At 35.7% G+C, this 16,552-nt stretch overlaps 3 protein-coding genes and 1 pseudogene across 6 annotated transcripts; all 4 read left to right on the top strand.

The window, feature by feature from the left end:
* Window positions 1-490: 490 nt before the first annotated feature.
* Window positions 491-5,446, top strand: LOC112791147 (nuclear pore complex protein NUP96-like; annotated as a pseudogene).
* A 1,466-nt stretch (window positions 5,447-6,912) lies between these two features.
* Window positions 6,913-8,846, top strand: LOC112791158 (NAD(P)H-dependent 6'-deoxychalcone synthase). The gene is made up of 4 exons (XM_025833886.3): window positions 6,913-7,468; window positions 7,545-7,791; window positions 8,146-8,325; window positions 8,427-8,846. The coding sequence occupies exons 1-4, from the start codon at window positions 7,143-7,145 to the stop codon at window positions 8,631-8,633; spliced, it is 960 nt and encodes a 319-aa protein (XP_025689671.1). The 5' UTR covers window positions 6,913-7,142; the 3' UTR covers window positions 8,634-8,846.
* A 143-nt stretch (window positions 8,847-8,989) lies between these two features.
* Window positions 8,990-10,572, top strand: LOC112791159 (NAD(P)H-dependent 6'-deoxychalcone synthase-like). The gene is made up of 4 exons (XM_072233395.1): window positions 8,990-9,578; window positions 9,661-9,904; window positions 9,989-10,168; window positions 10,261-10,572. The coding sequence occupies exons 1-3, from the start codon at window positions 9,256-9,258 to the stop codon at window positions 10,007-10,009; spliced, it is 588 nt and encodes a 195-aa protein (XP_072089496.1). The 5' UTR covers window positions 8,990-9,255; the 3' UTR covers window positions 10,010-10,168; window positions 10,261-10,572.
* Window positions 10,573-11,430: 858 nt separating this feature from the next.
* LOC112791150 (uncharacterized WD repeat-containing protein C17D11.16) lies at window positions 11,431-16,506 on the top strand. Of its 4 annotated transcripts, none has more exons than XM_025833878.2 (17): window positions 11,431-12,001; window positions 12,504-12,861; window positions 12,943-13,127; window positions 13,305-13,384; window positions 13,466-13,564; window positions 13,665-13,785; window positions 13,978-14,036; window positions 14,139-14,204; window positions 14,281-14,351; window positions 14,490-14,586; window positions 14,870-14,944; window positions 15,155-15,253; window positions 15,362-15,505; window positions 15,587-15,616; window positions 15,712-15,774; window positions 15,889-15,966; window positions 16,053-16,506. In XM_025833878.2, the coding sequence occupies exons 2-17, from the start codon at window positions 12,755-12,757 to the stop codon at window positions 16,125-16,127; spliced, it is 1,449 nt and encodes a 482-aa protein (XP_025689663.1). In that variant the 5' UTR covers window positions 11,431-12,001; window positions 12,504-12,754; the 3' UTR covers window positions 16,128-16,506. The 4 variants fall into 4 exon arrangements, with proteins under 4 accessions (XP_025689663.1, XP_025689666.1, XP_025689667.1 ...); XM_025833881.2 differs by having other exon boundaries at window positions 11,453-12,001; window positions 12,786-12,861; XM_025833882.2 differs by having other exon boundaries at window positions 11,476-11,978; window positions 12,786-12,861.
* Window positions 16,507-16,552: the final 46 nt, after the last annotated feature.

The following is a 16,552-nucleotide window of genomic DNA, read 5'->3' as shown; positions in this document are numbered from 1 at the left end:
ATTTTTCTTCTTGTTTTCTTGCTTCTAATGGATGAAAAAAAATAATTTGGGATCTACACCAAAAAAATTTTTCTTTCTATTTTTTTTGATATCCAAACAAAGAGAAATGAAATTTGGACAATTCTCATTCCTAGGTACACAATACACACCCACACACTCTTCACATATTTACCAATTTTTCCTTCTCGGTTGCAGTTGGTAGGACTCAAATCCAAGACCTTTGAGATGAAGAAGGGGCAGAAAGCCGTGTGAACTATGGTTTATTGGCCTCTTATTTTCTTTTAAACCAAACATAATATTAATGATCCAGTTCGATGATAACTTAATGGGTCTTAAAATAAACTCAACCTAACCCAATAAAAACCCAAATATTTGGAAGCCCAAATTGATTCAGCACCAAAAATTTCTTTCGTCTTTTCACTTTTCGTTCCCCGCTCCTTCCTCCCCTTCCCTCTGTTGTGACCTCTTCCGTTCTATTATGCCTGTGAGTATCTTTTTACTCATATTTAGTTACTTTCAGTTTCCAACCGCTGTTACTTCATATTTAGTTACTCTGCAATTATACTGCCAACTATTTTCTTTTTGCCCTCTTAAATTGATGTTGCGATACTTCACTGTGCTGCAATTCAGCTCAATGTCTTTGTAAATCTGGTTTTATTGTTCGTTTCTTTCTTTATTTATTTTTGTTTCCTTCTATTTCTACCACTATTAATATATAATTGTGTAAGAATTATTCATTCATGGGATTCGTTTGATAAAGATCAGGTGCTTTGCCCAGATCGGGTACGAAAAACAAAGACGACACATTAAAAGAAGTGCGTGCCGATACACATCGCTAGTAGCATTGGAAGCATCATCTCTTAGTGCTTTCCTTCGGTCGTGGAACAAAAGAGCGTTCTCTGTAGAGGTCCGGTTGAATAATCCGGCAAGGCGAGCTCAAGACGAGAAAGTAAAGAATAAGAATGTTTCAACTATTGTGTGTCACGACAACTCTACACTTAGTAAGGTATTTCTCGCCAACTCAAGGAAAACCTTGGATGAGGGGTCCTCCTTGAGAGCTATCGATATACTCTGCCAAGGGCATTCTACTTAAATAATCTGCTTATTTATGATTTCGTGCCGAACCTGGTAAACGAACAAATAGTTGGTCATGTTAAACAAAAGTATTTCCCTTGCATCTCGGGGGGTATACGCCGGATAAGAGCTCCACCGTTGTGTAGTTGTTTTGCAAATTTAATTTTTCTAGTATAAACCTTATTTAATCCCTGTTTTATTAGTATTATTAGTTTGATATGCACCATACTTTGTATGTCTTGTAGGGATGTCTTTTTTTTTTTTTACTTTTACTTTTCTGTCCTAGAGATTGTTGTGTAGGTACTTTCTTTTGCAATTCCAATCTGATATGCTTTTTGTATATCAGGGAGTTGTCTTGGATTTGTAATTTTTGAAGAGCAACATGTCACCTTGAACAGGCCGTGTGATGGAATTTGATGCAGGAAGATTCTTTGATTTGTGCACTGTGCATAACTGCAAAAAAAGAAGGGTTTTAAAAGGCTTAATTACTCCACTGAATGAGAGCATGAGAGAAACGGAAGCTTCCTTGCCAATCTTGCACTCCCCTGGATACTATACTAAACCATCTCTGGAGGAGTTAGTGGCCCAGGAACTCCTTGACCCCGGTTATTGTACCCGAGTTCCTAATTTCACTGTTGGGAGGCTTGGTTATGGATCTGTCAGGTTTCTTGAGAAAACAGATGTCAGGGGGTTGGATCTAGATCAAATTGTGAAGTTTTATAAACATGAGATAGTTGTATACAGTGATGAAAATGATAAACCTGCAGTTGGTCAAGGCCTTAACAAGGCAGCTGAAGTAGTTTTGGTTCTAGATACTGAACTACTGAAGTCTAAAGACAGGAAAGATGATTTTCTTGTGAATGGAAATTCTTGGTTGACTTCAGTAGATTCGGGTTTGGCGAAGATGACGAGGAAGACATTGTCATGGATGATGCTGATGGTGAGATGTATGATGATGATAAAGAACCTTCCACAAATATGAACGGGATTGAACTTTCTCACTCTCTTCCAGCTCATCTAAGGCTTGACCCTGTTAAAATGAGAGAGATGAGATTATTGATGTTCCCACATAAAGAAGAGCCTGAGGAATTGAGTCATAAAGCATCCATCAGTAAGGAATATGCAAGGCCTTTGCAAAATTCTGCTCAGGCAATGCCCCATAGATCTACTCCACCAATTGCAAGGAAAACTCCATTTCCTTTACTTGAATATAAACATGGGAGTTTTGATGCAAATTCTCCTGGGTCTATTTTGATGGTTCAGCAACATAAGGGAATGCCTCTGAAGACAATAAAAGCGGAAGGTTTTAAGTTAGACCTCAAGCATGAAACACCAGTGTCAACAAACTATGCTTGCAATATTGTAGATGCAGGTCTATTTATGGGGAAGTCATTCCGAGTTGGATGGGGACCTAATGGCATTCTTGTACATTCTGGTGCACATGTAGGAAGTGGTAGTGAGTACAAGGTATTATCATCTGTTGTCAGTTTGGAGAAAGTTGCTTTTGACAATTTCGTTAGGGATGAAAATAACAAAGTGAGTGAGGAACTTGTTGAATCTGCCTTGATATCTCCATTAAATTTTCACAAAGAAATAAACCATGTGAAGGAAGAGGTTAGAATTGGTCCTTGCAAATTGAAACTTCTAAAGCTTGAAGCGAATTGTTCAATGTTGTCAGATATTTCACATGGCTACTGTGATATTATTGAGAGGCAATTGACTATACCAGGGTTGTCTTCCACTACACATTTGGGTTTAACACATCAAGTAATGACCTGGGAATTAATTAGAGTTCTTTTCTTCGATAGAAAACAAAAAAGTCAAGTAGAATCTTTGGGTGCTGACAACGAGGAAGATATGATGCAGGATATGAAGGAAGTTTATCAAGATGTTGACCAAGAAGCACTCCCACTTATGAGGAGGGCAGAGTTCAGTTATTGGTTGCGAGAGAGTGTTTCTTATCATGTTCAAAACCAAATAAGCTCTCTAAATGACTCTGATTATCTACAACATGTTTTTGTATTCCTCACTGGGCGGCAACTAGATGAAGCAGTGCAACTGGCAGCTTCCAAAGGAGATGTGAGGCTGGCTTGTTTGTTAAGTCAGGCGGGTGGTTCTACTGTGAATCGCTCTGACATTTCAAAGCAACTTGATATTTAGAGAAAGAAAGGTCTGGATTTTAGTTTCATTGAAAACGACAGAGTGATGCTATATGAATTGCTTGCAGGAAATATTCACGATGCATTGCACGCGGTCGATATTGATTGGAGGAGGTTCTTAGGTTTATTGATGTGGTACAAACTGCCGCCTGACACATCATTGCCCATTGCTTTTCAGACATATAAGCATTTTCTTGATGAGGGAAGGGCTCCATATCCTGTTCCACTTTTTATTGATGAAGGACCATCAGAAGAGGCTATCAGCTGGAATGCAGATAAACACTTTGACATTTCATTCTATCTTAGGCTTCTTCATTATAGTGAAGAGAGAGAATTTAGCTTTTTGAAGGCTATGTTTAGTGCATTCTCTTCAACCCCTGATCCACTTGATTATCACATGATATGGCATCAATGAGCAGTCTTGGAAGCATTGGGTGTTATCAAATCTAATGATCTTCATGTTCTAGACATGTGATTCGTGTCTCAGCTTTTGAGCCTAGGAAAATGCCATTGGGCCATATATGTTGTCCTTCATTTACCCTTTCGAGAAGACTGTCAATTTCTTCATGTGAATTTGATTCGGGAGATATTGTTCCAGTACTGCGAAATTTGGAGTTCAGATGAATCTCAGCAACAGTTCATTGAGGATTTAGGCATTCCTTCAGAATGGATTCATGAGGCTCTGGTATGCATCATATATCTTTCCTTATTTTATTTATTTATGAAGGAGTGTCCACAATGTGCATAATTTGTTTTAGAGTACCCTTTCAACCCTATCTTTCTCTTACAATCATCTTCTGGTACAGATGCTTTTACTTGTTGAGTTTCAAACTAATGACATTGACAGAAAAACCACGCGCACTTACAACACACTCACTCTTTAGACATACATAGAGGCGCTCATTATAGCCATTTTTGGTGTAAAACTGCATTAATTTGTTTTCTTGATCTTCCTCGCTGATCATTGAATTCAATAATGCTTGAAGGAATTTTGAAAGCTCTGTTGAATGATATTTTAGTAATACAAGCTCTTTGTTGTGATGTAGGCAATTTATCATAATTATAATGGTGATCTGCCAAAAGCTCTTGAATTATTTAAAGCCTCTTATGATGACGAAAATGACTTGGTGCCATTTGACTTAAAAGGGGTATGGACTTCAATGGAACAATGTCATAAATTGGGCCTTGCAAAATCAATTGGAGTCAGCAACTTTTCTATCAAAAAACTTCAACACATCCTTTCTTTTGCTACAACTCCTCCTGCGGTTAATCAAGTACATAATATATTCTCCATAAAAATTTTTATTTATGTGTTTATATTCATAAATGTTGGATCACTACTTATAATTGGAAACACCACAAACAAAACAACAGGTTGGGATGAATGCTTCCTGGCAACAAAAGAATCTAACAGAATACTGCAAAGCCAAGGGTATAATTGTAACTGCATATTCTCCTTTGGGAGCAAAAGGAACCTTTTGGGATAGTAACGATGTTATGGATAGTGAATTGCTCAAGGACGTTGCACAAGCTCATGGGAAAACTGTTGCTCAGGTAAAAAAAAAAACAAAGATATGCATCAATTATTCTAGTTCTAAGCTTGTTTATTTGTTTGGCATCACTACATATAACTCTCCATTAATTATTTGTAATTCTTTTGAATTTGTTACAGGTGAGCCTTAGGTGGTTGTACGAACAGGATGTAACTATTGCGGTGAAGAGCTATAATAAAGAGAGAATGAAAGAAAACTTAGAAATATTTGATTTTTCACTTACCAATGATGACTATCAAAAGATTAATCAAATCAAACAGACGCGGAAAGGAAGTAATGGTCCAACTACACTTGTTATAGTTGACCTATTTGATGGAGAAAATTAGATATGTATTCACAACAAAACATTCTTACTTTAGTTTTAGTTTCAGCATTTTTAGGTGAAAATTCAGGTGCAGTCAATTTCCCATGAAGTTGATAGTTGAGAAAGTTGTTAGAGAAAAATTTAGTCAAATCATCTAACGACTCTCAGTTATCAACTTCACGTAAAGTTAACTGCAACCGAGTTTTCACCACATTTTTATTACTACAATAAATCCACCTTCTCATCCAGTTTCAAAGACTTGTACTAGTTTTGGGATGCATGGTGCTTTATTAGTTTTTGTTGTACTTGTGAAATTAAATAACTGAAATTGAAATAATTATTTTGATGATTTTATCTGCTTTTGTCTTTGCAATGAGGGTCAAATGTATGTTTATCAATTAGTGCGTTCTGTTGTGAATTCAACATAAGTATCTTGCATTCGATTCTCACACATTATAACACCTTAAATTTCTGTCCCTTAACGTATGTTTTTATAAAGTTTTCTTAACTTTATATGTTTTAAGTAAATTCAGTCTGGTGATTACACATTTATATTATTTTTAATCACCACTATCCAAATATTATAATTTTTTTGTAATTATACGTTAAAAATTAGTTTTGATCACTATACTATCCAAATACTATTATACATGAAAAAAAAACAGAAGTAAAAAAAATAGAAAACTACCACTTTAGCTTTTTTCAAAGAGTTAAAAGATAGATACCTATCGCTTTAATTTTGGTTTAAATTAAAAAAAGACATGAACTTTTAAAAAGGATTACAATTTTATTACGATGAATTCAAAATTAATTTGGATTGAAAGATTAAAATTTTAAGAAGTTTGGGTGAATATGATTTTATAATTAATCACATTTAACATCATTTCACAATCCTGCCAGCCAATTAAAAAGAAAGAAAAAGGCACAAATTTCATATTCATGGCTCAATTGCAAATCAAAATTTTGCCCTGTAAAGTGTAAACTACGATCAAAGAAAAAGAAACTTAACAGGTAAGCCACGACAAAAAAAAAACCATATTATTTAATACATTGCTAACTTAAATTTTGGAGTGTCTTACAAATTATTGTCACGACTTAATTCTAGCACTTTGAAGTTAGGAATTAGAATCTCTAACTTTTCCGATCTCTCAAGCTCGTATCCTCGACAAAGGTATGAACAAAACTTGTTAGGAAGTCGGTAAAAATGAGTTAAATCAGGTTAAATTCAAAATTATCTCATGAAAATTGAGTTTTAGTACTTTATTCATGATATAATTTATAATTTAAAATTATATATTATTAAAAATTAAAAGTATAAAATATATAATATGTATATTAATATAATATAATTATATAATAAAATGAACTTATTCAATCTCAAATTTAACTAATTTAACTAATTTAACATATGAATTCAAATTGAAATTTAAACCTGAACTCAGCTTATTTTGAGAGAGAGCAATACTAGGGAGCTAGTAATTTTTGTGATTGTTAGCCATCAACTAGTCATCAATGATAATTTGATGGTGTGAGATTGGTATGAGATTTCATCCAATAGCTCACCTTTCTCTGCTGGTTACATACTGGCCAAAATCCAATAAAACTGCTGGTCTCCTAGAATTTTCCTTTGCGAAATTGAGGAACTGATTTGAGTCACTTCTAAATTCCAACAGTAATCATATCGTTATCTTTTAGCCCTGTAGTGAGTCAACAGAGGCGGTTGGACATATTCTATTTAAATTGACACTTTTTCTTAAAGTCAAAGATCAATGACCATCCATGACCACTATATCAAATTATTAAACTTGTCAAATGATGATGCAAGCAGAGACATATATGACTTACGCCCTAGCCAACTGCACCACCACTTTTAATAGTTTAAATATTATAGTCTTTTCGTATTCAATTAAGAGATTGCGAATTCGAATTTTCTATTTTTAATAAAATAAAAAAATCCGAAACGTATATCTAGATCTTGCACAATATATCATCAACAAACTGATTATTATTATTATTATTAATTAATTAATAATTCCCATCTTCATATTCCAAATGTCTTCAACAAAGCAAGTAGCGATCCCAAATGTCGTCCTGCAATCATCCTTCCGCATGCCAGTGATAGGCTTTGGAACTGCTGCCTTCGAAACCGACGACGGCGACGTCCACAAACAGGCAGTGATTGAGGCCATCAAGGTCGGTTACAGGCACTTCGACACTGCTTCTGTATATGGCTCCGAACAGGCTCTGGGAGAAGCCATTGCTGAAGCTCTTAAACTTGGTCTCATAAGCTCCAGGGATGAACTTTTCATCACTTCCAAGCTATGGTTATCTGATAACCATCCCGATCTTGTTCTTCCTGCTCTTCGCAGATCACTTCAGTAAGACCTACTTAATTACTTTAATTAAGTTCAATAATACGAATGAATAACTTATGGACTTGTGGTAATTATGCAGGAATCTTGGATTAGAATACTTAGATCTTTACTTGATTCATTGGCCAATGAGTGCCAAGCCCGGATTATTTAAAGCCTCTTATGATGACGAAAATGACTTGGTGCCATTTGACTTAAAGGGAGTCTGGACTTCACTGGAACAATGTCACAAATTGGGCCTTGCAAAATCAATTGGAGTCAGCAATTTTTCTATCAACAAACTTGAACATCTCCTTTCTTTCGCTACAATTCCTCCTGCAGTTAACCAAGTATGTATATTCTCCATAAAATTTTTAATTTAAATGTAAGAGGAAGTATAAGGAGCCAATGAAGTATCTGTACAATATGTATAATGGAGTTTAGGAATCTTCGATTCAGGAGGATATCAGATGTTTATTATCTCATAATATTCGGATAGTTATCCTGGATAGTATGGGTATTTATGTTTGAAAAATTAGTAATATTTTATCCTGAATGTTCATTTTTTAACTCATATCGAACCAAATAAATAGTCCATTATACACATTGTAGTACTCCATTGACTCGCTAACGGGATTCGATTAGATTAACATATGTTGGATCACTACTAATAAATGGAAATACTACAAACACATACACAACAGGTTGAGATGAATGCTTCTTGGCAACAAAAGAATCTAACAGAATATTGCAAAGCCAAGAGTATAATTGTAACTGCATATTCTCCTTTGGGAGCCAAAGGAACCTCTTGGGGCAGTAACGATGTTATGGATAGTGAATTGCTCAAAGAGGTTGCACAAGCTCATGGAAAACCTGTTGCTCAGGTAGAATAAAAAATCCAAGCTATGAATAAAACCTGTTGCTCCATTAATTATTTTATTAAAGAACTTAGTTACCCAATGTAATTCTTTTGAATTTGTTATAGGTGAGCCTTAGATGGTTGTACGAGCAGGGTGTGACCTTTGCTGTGAAGAGCTACAACAAAGAGAGAATGAAAGAAAACTTAGAAATATTTGATTTTTCACTTACAAGTGATGACTATCAAAAGATTAATCAAATCAAACAGACGCGCAAGTCAGTTAACAATCCAACTACCTTTGTTGTTGCTGACCTATTTGATGGAGAAAATTAGATATTTATTCTCGAGAAAGCATCTTGTTTTAGTTTGTCTTTGATGTCTTTTAATGTTCTTTAAGTTTCGGTATTTTTATTGTTACAATAAATCTACCATCTCATCCAGTTTCAAAGGCTTGTACTAGTTTGGGGATGATGCTTTATTAGTTTTTGTTGTACCTGTGAGATTAAATAACTGAAATTGAAATAATTATTTTGATGATTTTATCTACCTTTTTTGTCTATGCACTGAGGGTCAAATACTCAAAAATATAGTGCGTTCTGTTACCTTAAAATTTGTCCCTTAGCGTAAGTTTTTATAAAGTTCAATAATTCTCAACTTTATATATTTTAGATAAGCCCATTCTGGTAATTACACATTTAAATTATTCTGATAATCACTATCAACTTTAGTTAAAAAAAGAAGAGAATAATTTAAAAGATAGATAGATAAGTATGACATATTAAGAATCAAAGCGTGGAATAATGCCAAAGAATTGATGCATGAGAGCTCACAAGCTTAATTTCAAACTTCTTGGATAAGATGAATCATCGCCAACCAATTAAAAATAGGTAAAAATTGAGCTGACGAAACACAAAGGAATTGTAAGTTGAGAGAGAGCAAGGCAAGAAGAAGAAGCATGTCCTCAACAACAAAAGTAGCGGTCCCAAATGTTGTCCTGCAATCATCATTCAGCATGCCCGTGATAGGCCTAGGCACTGCGGCCGAATCCAACGACGGAGAAGCCATCAAACAGGCGGTGATAGAGGCCATCAAGGTCGGTTACAGGCACTTTGACACAGCTTCTGCTTATGAGTCTGAGCAGGCCTTGGGAGAAGCCATCGCTGAATCCCTTAAACTTGGTCTAATTGGCTCAAGGGATGAGCTTTTTATCACTTCCAAGTTATGGTTACCTGATAACCATCCCCACCTTGTTCTTCCTGCTCTACAAAAATCACTTGAGTATGCAACTCTTTATTGCTCAAACTTCACAAGTAAGTAGTTAATTTCTATTTATATATACATTACTGGTTGATGCATGCAGGACTCTTAGATTAGATTACTTGGATCTGTACTTGGTCCACTGGCCCATGAGTGCCAAGCCTGGAACATGGAAAGTTCCTTTTGAACAAGAGGATTTGGTACCATTTGACTTAAAGGGTGTATGGACTTCAATGGAAGAATGTCAGAACATGGGTCTTACAAAATCAATTGGAGTCAGCAACTTTTCTACCAAGAAACTTGAAGATCTCCTCTCTTTTGCAACAATTCCTCCTTCTGTTAATCAAGTACTACACTCTCTTAATGATTTTAGTCATGTGTGTTTATGTTAGATCACTACTAATTAATGGCATCACCACAAACACAAACAGGTTGAGATGAATGCTTCCTAGCAACAAAAGAATCTAACAGAATACTGCAAAGCCAAGGGTATAATTATAACTGCATATTCTCCTTTGGGAGCCCAAGGGACCCGTTGGGGTAGTAACGATGTTATAGATAGTGAATTGCTCAAGGACGTTGCACAAGTTCATGGAAAAACTGTTGCTCAGGTATAAATGTATAATTGCATTGTCTTTTATTATTCTTTTTTCTCTAACTCTCCATTAATGCACTAATATAATCCTTTTTGAATTGGTTATAGGTAAGTTTAAGATGGTTATACGAACAAGGTGTGACTGTTGTGGTGAAGAGTTACAATAAGGAAAGAATAAAACAAAATTTAGACATATTTGATTTTTCACTTACAAATGATGATTACCAAAAGATTAGGCAAATCCAGCAGGAGCGCAAGGTGAAGAACGGCCCTGCAGGATTCGATGTCATAGATCATCTATGGGATGGAGAAAATTAGTAGTTTATATATTTCTTTTTGAGTTCCATGTTGATGACTTATTTGGATAGTCCTTGTGAAAAGCCTTTATATGTTTAATAGAGGGACGACTAATCTCCCAAAGTATCTGTGATTTTTGCCTTTACATACCACAATTCCAGCGTATTTTTTGTGTTAATATAGAATTAAAGAACTCAAATAATTTTAGAAATAGAAGGTTATTACGTCGTAAATTTATCGACAATCTATATCCTGATAAGGTTTAAGAAAAGGAAGAGTACTTATATTTGTAACCCGTTCCCACTTCTGATAAAGTTCAATAATTCTACCATCAAGCACATGCAAAATGAAATTTGGAAGTTACAGCTACAGGTTCCCAAAAAAATGGATGAATATGATATTATAATCACATTTAGCATCATTTCATAATCCTGCAAGACCAATTAACACAAAAAGGCACAAAATTTATGGTCATGGCTCAATTGCAGATCAAAATCCCTCCCCTGTAACACGCATTTCTTTTCTGATTTCAAAAATCACAAGCAATAGGCAAACTGTGGAATTAAGTAGCAATCTCAGAGAGAAAGCTGGTAAACAGATACACTGCGTCCTGCAAGTGACCAGAGCGAACATCTTCTGGAACCGGTGCACTGAAAGCAGTGTCAAAGCACTTTTTTGGGTATAACAATATAAAAGTACTTTTTTGTTTATTTATTACATGAAAAACATCTTTTTTAAAGAAAAAAAAGATATTTTAAAAAAAGATGTAAATTACAGCTTCTCAAAAAATATCTTTTTTTATTTTACTAGTGCTTTTACTTTTACTACTAGAAATTTGCCAAACACGTTAAAAAATAAAAAAAGATCTTTTTTCATTGAAAAAAGATATTTTTTTAACAAAACAATGACGCCCAAACATGCACTTTTATTAATTAGAGACTAAAATAATAAATATTAAATTAGTTGTCGGCAAACCGGATGAAACGGCCGGGTTTTTTAAAGGACCGGTTTTGTAATCTCTCTCAAAAACGTTGTCGTTTTGACGCCAGGAGAGAAAAAAAACCCTCCTAACCCAACGCCTCCCTCAGTCCTTCTCCCTTCCAACCCTAATTTCCCCTATCCGCCGCCCCCCTCTTTCCTCATAGATCATCAATCTAATCCAGTTGCTCCATAATCCCAACTCCTCCTTCACCTGACACCGTTGACCACACTTCAACTCCACCAAACTTTCCTTTTTTTCTGCGTACAAGAATCTTGGGTACTGGCTTGAACTTTGGGCGTGCCCGCAGAGACGATTGCTTCCACGCGCCGGTCAGGTCTCACCGCTCATTCCAAGGCGCTGTTGACAGTAATAGGCTCCGCAAAGCTCATAGTGATGTATCGTCGAGTTGGTCGTCCTTTGGGATAAATCTGCAGATTCGGTTCGGGAGCTCGAGAATTGTACGAGTCCAAGAAGGGTGTTGTGGTGCCGTCATGTGAGGTTGCCGAGAAGCGATGCTAAGAATGGGATCAATGAATAGCAAGGAGCAGTGAGTTTCTCATCCATCAAGAAGTAAGCTAGTAAATGATGCATAGTTTTTACTTTTTATACGTTATCCATTACAAAGAGGATACTGATAATGTTTTCAAGATGAATAGAATTCAAAATCATCAAAACAGATTTATTCTTTTATCTGAAGGAGTTATTTCATGTGCTGCACATCCTTTATATAATGCCATCGTAGTAGGAACAAAGAAGACATTGTTGCTGGTGATTTCACAAAGACAAAGGTCAAACAGTGAAAAAGATTTGTCCAAACTTGATTTATTGTTGAAAGTTAGTTGTACAAATTGAATCACGATTGTTAGTTTAAGATATAATAAACTATTTGTTATTTGATTATGGACAGATTTCTGTTGTTTACAAGTCGTATGACAACGATTTTTTTTTTAAAAAAAGACATTTTTCTTTATTTTAATGTGGTTTTAAGTATTTGATTCTCCTTCTTTATAGTTTCTGTTTTTAACCATTTTCTTGTCTTTTCTCTTTTGATTGTGAATTGAATATTGCAAAGGATTATGATGAGTTATCTCAAAAGTGAAAAGAGGAAAGAAATTTTCGGTGCCGAATCAATTTGGGCTTCCAAATATTTGGGCCTTTATTGGGCTAGGTTGAGTTTGTTTTAAGGCCCGTTAAGCCATCACCGAATTGGACCATTAAGGGTTCTCCTCCTCCTCCTTGTTACTCTCTGCTACTGCGGCTAGCTGCTGCCACCACCATTCTACAAACACCACTTTCTTCTTTCGTTTGATTTCGAGTCTCAGAATGATTTCAGCTATTTCGTGGATACCGATAGGTGCTTCGAAGGCGGAACCCACCGTAGTTGAACCTCCTTCCAAGGAAGAAATTCAAGATATAATCACTGCCGCCAGGTCTTTCTCTTCTTCTTCAAAACTCACTTAGCCAATTATAAAATTTTATCAAATACCTAACAATACATGTATGTGATGCAGTGGAGCAGACAGTGAAAATGAGGAAGAAGCAAGTGATGAACGCATGGATGATGCCGGTGGCGCCGTCGATGAAGTTGCGCGAGCACTCGATGTTGCTGATGCTCTCGGGAAGGCCGATAAATTGGACGATATTGCCCTCGGTTTGAAGGAGCTTGACATGGAACATTACGATGATGAAGATGAAGGTATACAATAACATCTCAGGGAATTATCTATCTGTTTAGTTAGTTCGTTAGTTAGCGATTTTAGTTAGAGTTAGCTATCGAATCACTTAGCATGATATCAGCCATGGCTATGGTTAGCTAGCTAGCTCTGTCTCCTTGTGTTGTCTGTGTTAATTTGCATCTTTTTATTGACCTTAGGAGTTGAGGTATTTAGTTCCGGGATTGGTGATCTTTATTATCCAAGTAACGACCTGGATCCTTATATCAAAGATAAGAACGTAAGTTCCAATGCTTCGTTTGCATTCTGCTGTTGACCTTCATTTGTGACTCTACAACATCATTTTTTTTACGTTGTTAAGGATGATGATGACTCCGAGGAACTCGAAGACATGATCATTAATCCAACTGATTCTGTCATTGTTTGTGCTCGTACTGAGGACGATCTCAGTCTTCTCGAGGTAAACAAATCCTCACTTATTGGCTGATGTATTTTTCTTTGATGTTTATTATGTAATGCAATGGTAGACTTATATGAGCTGCGCCTTTTTCTACTACAAGGTTCATATACTTGAGGACGTCGGTACTAGTGAGATGAACATGTATGTCCATCATGATATCATAATTCCTGCATTTCCACTATCCACAGCTTGGCTTGACTGCCTTCAAGGAAGAGAGAAAGGTGGGGAATAGTGCCTTTGTCAGTGCATCTCGCATGTTTACTCCTTTTTTTTATTAAATATGTTGGTTTTTTCTTGTCTGTTTTAGTAAATAAGTTCTAAATTCTAGCATTCATTTGCATGCTCAAAATTTGACTTGATCCCCTTATGCTTCCTCTACTTTCTATCTCATTATTATTTCATTATCATTGCAGGAAACTTCTTAGCTGTTGGTTCAATGGGACCGTCAATAGAAATTTGGGACCTTGATGTTGTAAGTGAATATGGTTAATAAATTTAACTGAAAAGTTGGAAACATCGTTCAGAATATAAAGCCACTTTCATTGAATACCTTCTAAGCTTCCTTTGTTCCCAGATTGATGCAGTGCAGCCATGCATGGTTTTAGGTGGCATTTCAGAAAAAAAGAAGAAGGGAAAGAAGGTTTGTACATCTTTTTGTGTTGAAGTGCAATTCTGAGTATAGACCTAGTTACTGATTCTGTTAATTGGTTTTGTAGAAATCAATCAAATACAAAGATGACAGTCACACTGACTCTGTACTTGGTCTTGCCTGGAACAAAGCGTTCAGGTTTGTTAAATTTAAAACTGGATTTTGGTATTATTTCATCTGTTGGGCACCTTTTGGGACATAAAGGTTTCATTTATTACTTAATTTGAAACTCTATTCTTTTGCACCTCTGATGACAGTCATTATTAAAACATTCAGGAATATACTTGCTAGTGCCAGTGCTGACAAGCGAGTCAAGATTTGGGATGTGGCTACTGGAAAGTGTGAGAGTACAATGGAGCATCACTCAGACAAGGCAAGTAGTATGCTAAAGTGCAATAAATTATTTATTACAAATATGAGCTTCTTTTATTGATAAAAAGGACTTTCCCTCCATGTCCATCATCTTTTCTTTTCTTTTTTTCCTTGCTTCTAAAATATTGTACAAGCTCAGAAATATTACTTATACGTTGGTAGGAAAGATTTTCACTTTTTCCTTAATTAAGTCATTTAATATTGTATATTTTGTCTTACTAACATTAATTTGGGTTGCTTGAGTCAATATGTTGTCTGATGCCTTTGTTCATCTATCTTGACAGGTTCAAGCAGTTGCTTGGAATCATCGTGAACCAGAAATTCTTCTTAGTGGTTCATTTGATCATACTGTGGTCCTGGTAGTGACAGAATGTTGCTTATATACTCTATATTTTTTCATTTCTTTTTTTATCTGGAATGGATACTTATTACACTGTAGATTTTGGTTGTATAATATTCATGTGCCAAAACAGACTTTCTCTTTAAAAATGATCACATTGGAATTTCTGTCTGTCCTTTTTCTTAGTTATCTAACATTCTAATGCTTTCAATGCTATTACACTTTGCAGAGGGATGGAAGGATGCCATCCCATCCTGGTTATAAGTGGTCAGTCACAGCTGATGTCGAGAGCTTGGCCTGGGATCCACACACTGAGCACTATTTTGTGGTGTGTATTGTTAATTTTTATTTCTCATTTCATTGATTGAATTGGTAATTGTGTTTTCATGGATGCGTAGTTTTAGCTTCACTAATAATAATTAAATTGTGCTTCTAGGTGAGTCTCGAGAATGGTACTGTCAAGTGTTTTGATGTTCGGACCGCAAAGTCTGAATCCACATCTGATCTAAGTTCTACATTTACTCTTCATGCACATGACAAAGCTGTTACCTCAGTATCCTATAACGTCTCAGCACCTAATGTATGTATTTTCAATGTTTTGGTGAGAAATACCAAGTTATTATGTACTCTAGTTTAACCGTACCTTGCTGCCTTCTTGCAGCTACTTGCTACTGGATTGATGGACAAAACGGTAATTGTAAAGTCAATTTGTTGTGTTCCTATTCCTATATACTATATCTTGCAGAATTGGAAATCATCTCATTCGAGTACTGTTATTTGTTGCAGGTAAAGCTTTGGGATTTATCGAATAACCAACCATCTGTTGTGGCATCTAAAAACTCCAATGCTGTAAGTTTGATTCTTTCATTTGTTGAGATTTCAACGGGAAAAAAAGGTATTCTCTAGTCCGAATCATGATGCAAGTAGCACGGTTGACTTCTGTTTTTGGATGCGGCTTTTCAGGGAGCTGTATTTTCTATTTCGTTCTCAGAGGACAACCCCTTTGTGTTGGCTATAGGAGGCTCAGAGGGAAAATTGCAAGTGAGTGAAAAGGGCCACAGAAATTCAAATTTGTGTTCTTGATAGATTTTTCTGTGAAATTTACTGTTGTCACTCATACCTTGTAGGTTTGGGACACTTTATCTGAGTCTGCTGTCTCTCGGCGTTATGAAAATTACAACAAGAATAGAACTCGGTCGTGATATAATTGAGCATAATAGTCTTCCTGGTCTCCCCTTCATATGTTACTGGTAGGCTAGAAGTATTTAAGTTAGATACAGTTGCGAAACAGGTTGAAAGCAATATATTAAGGATGGTAGATATATAGAGTTTGATAGCATGTTCTCTCTCATAATTCATGTATTTAGCATCCTTATAAGTTTTGAATGAACATTTGTTCTACAGCTTGGATCATTGAGTGTTTAAATTTTTTGCCTTTGTAATATAATTGCGGTCATGCGCTTGTGAATAACGAGTTGCAGCGTCTTCTGTAATTGAACTTGTGTGCCAAACTGCCAACGTTGTTCAATGGTAAATTAGATTGGTAAAGCAAACGAGTTGTTTGTTTTAATTTTCTTAAAATTGATTTTGAAATACTACGTGGGTGTTTGAATTATCGGTTGTCAAA

This window comes from Arachis hypogaea, chromosome 3 (genome assembly GCF_003086295.3).
Source record: "Arachis hypogaea cultivar Tifrunner chromosome 3, arahy.Tifrunner.gnm2.J5K5, whole genome shotgun sequence".
Taxonomy (NCBI): domain Eukaryota; kingdom Viridiplantae; phylum Streptophyta; class Magnoliopsida; order Fabales; family Fabaceae; genus Arachis; species Arachis hypogaea.
This window is presented reverse-complemented; position numbering and strand designations above follow the sequence as displayed.

What these genes read in the sequence shown, in the direction of transcription:
- LOC112791159 (XM_072233395.1), top strand. Translation starts at nt 9,256, where the DNA reads ATGTCCTCAACAACAAAAGTAGCGGTCCCAAATGTTGTCCTGCAATCA. An exon ending in GCTCTACAAAAATCACTTGA is followed by an intron (nt 9,579 to 9,660) that starts GTATGCAACTCT and finishes TGATGCATGCAG; the next exon opens with GACTCTTAGATTAGATTACT. An exon ending in TTCCTCCTTCTGTTAATCAA is followed by an intron (nt 9,905 to 9,988) that starts GTACTACACTCT and finishes AAACACAAACAG; the next exon opens with GTTGAGATGAATGCTTCCTA.
- LOC112791158 (XM_025833886.3), top strand. Translation starts at nt 7,143, where the DNA reads ATGTCTTCAACAAAGCAAGTAGCGATCCCAAATGTCGTCCTGCAATCA. An exon ending in GCTCTTCGCAGATCACTTCA is followed by an intron (nt 7,469 to 7,544) that starts GTAAGACCTACT and finishes GTAATTATGCAG; the next exon opens with GAATCTTGGATTAGAATACT. An exon ending in TTCCTCCTGCAGTTAACCAA is followed by an intron (nt 7,792 to 8,145) that starts GTATGTATATTC and finishes CATACACAACAG; the next exon opens with GTTGAGATGAATGCTTCTTG.
- LOC112791150 (XM_025833878.2), top strand. Translation starts at nt 12,755, where the DNA reads ATGATTTCAGCTATTTCGTGGATACCGATAGGTGCTTCGAAGGCGGAA. An exon ending in TTACGATGATGAAGATGAAG is followed by an intron (nt 13,128 to 13,304) that starts GTATACAATAAC and finishes TATTGACCTTAG; the next exon opens with GAGTTGAGGTATTTAGTTCC. An exon ending in GCCTGGAACAAAGCGTTCAG is followed by an intron (nt 14,352 to 14,489) that starts GTTTGTTAAATT and finishes TAAAACATTCAG; the next exon opens with GAATATACTTGCTAGTGCCA.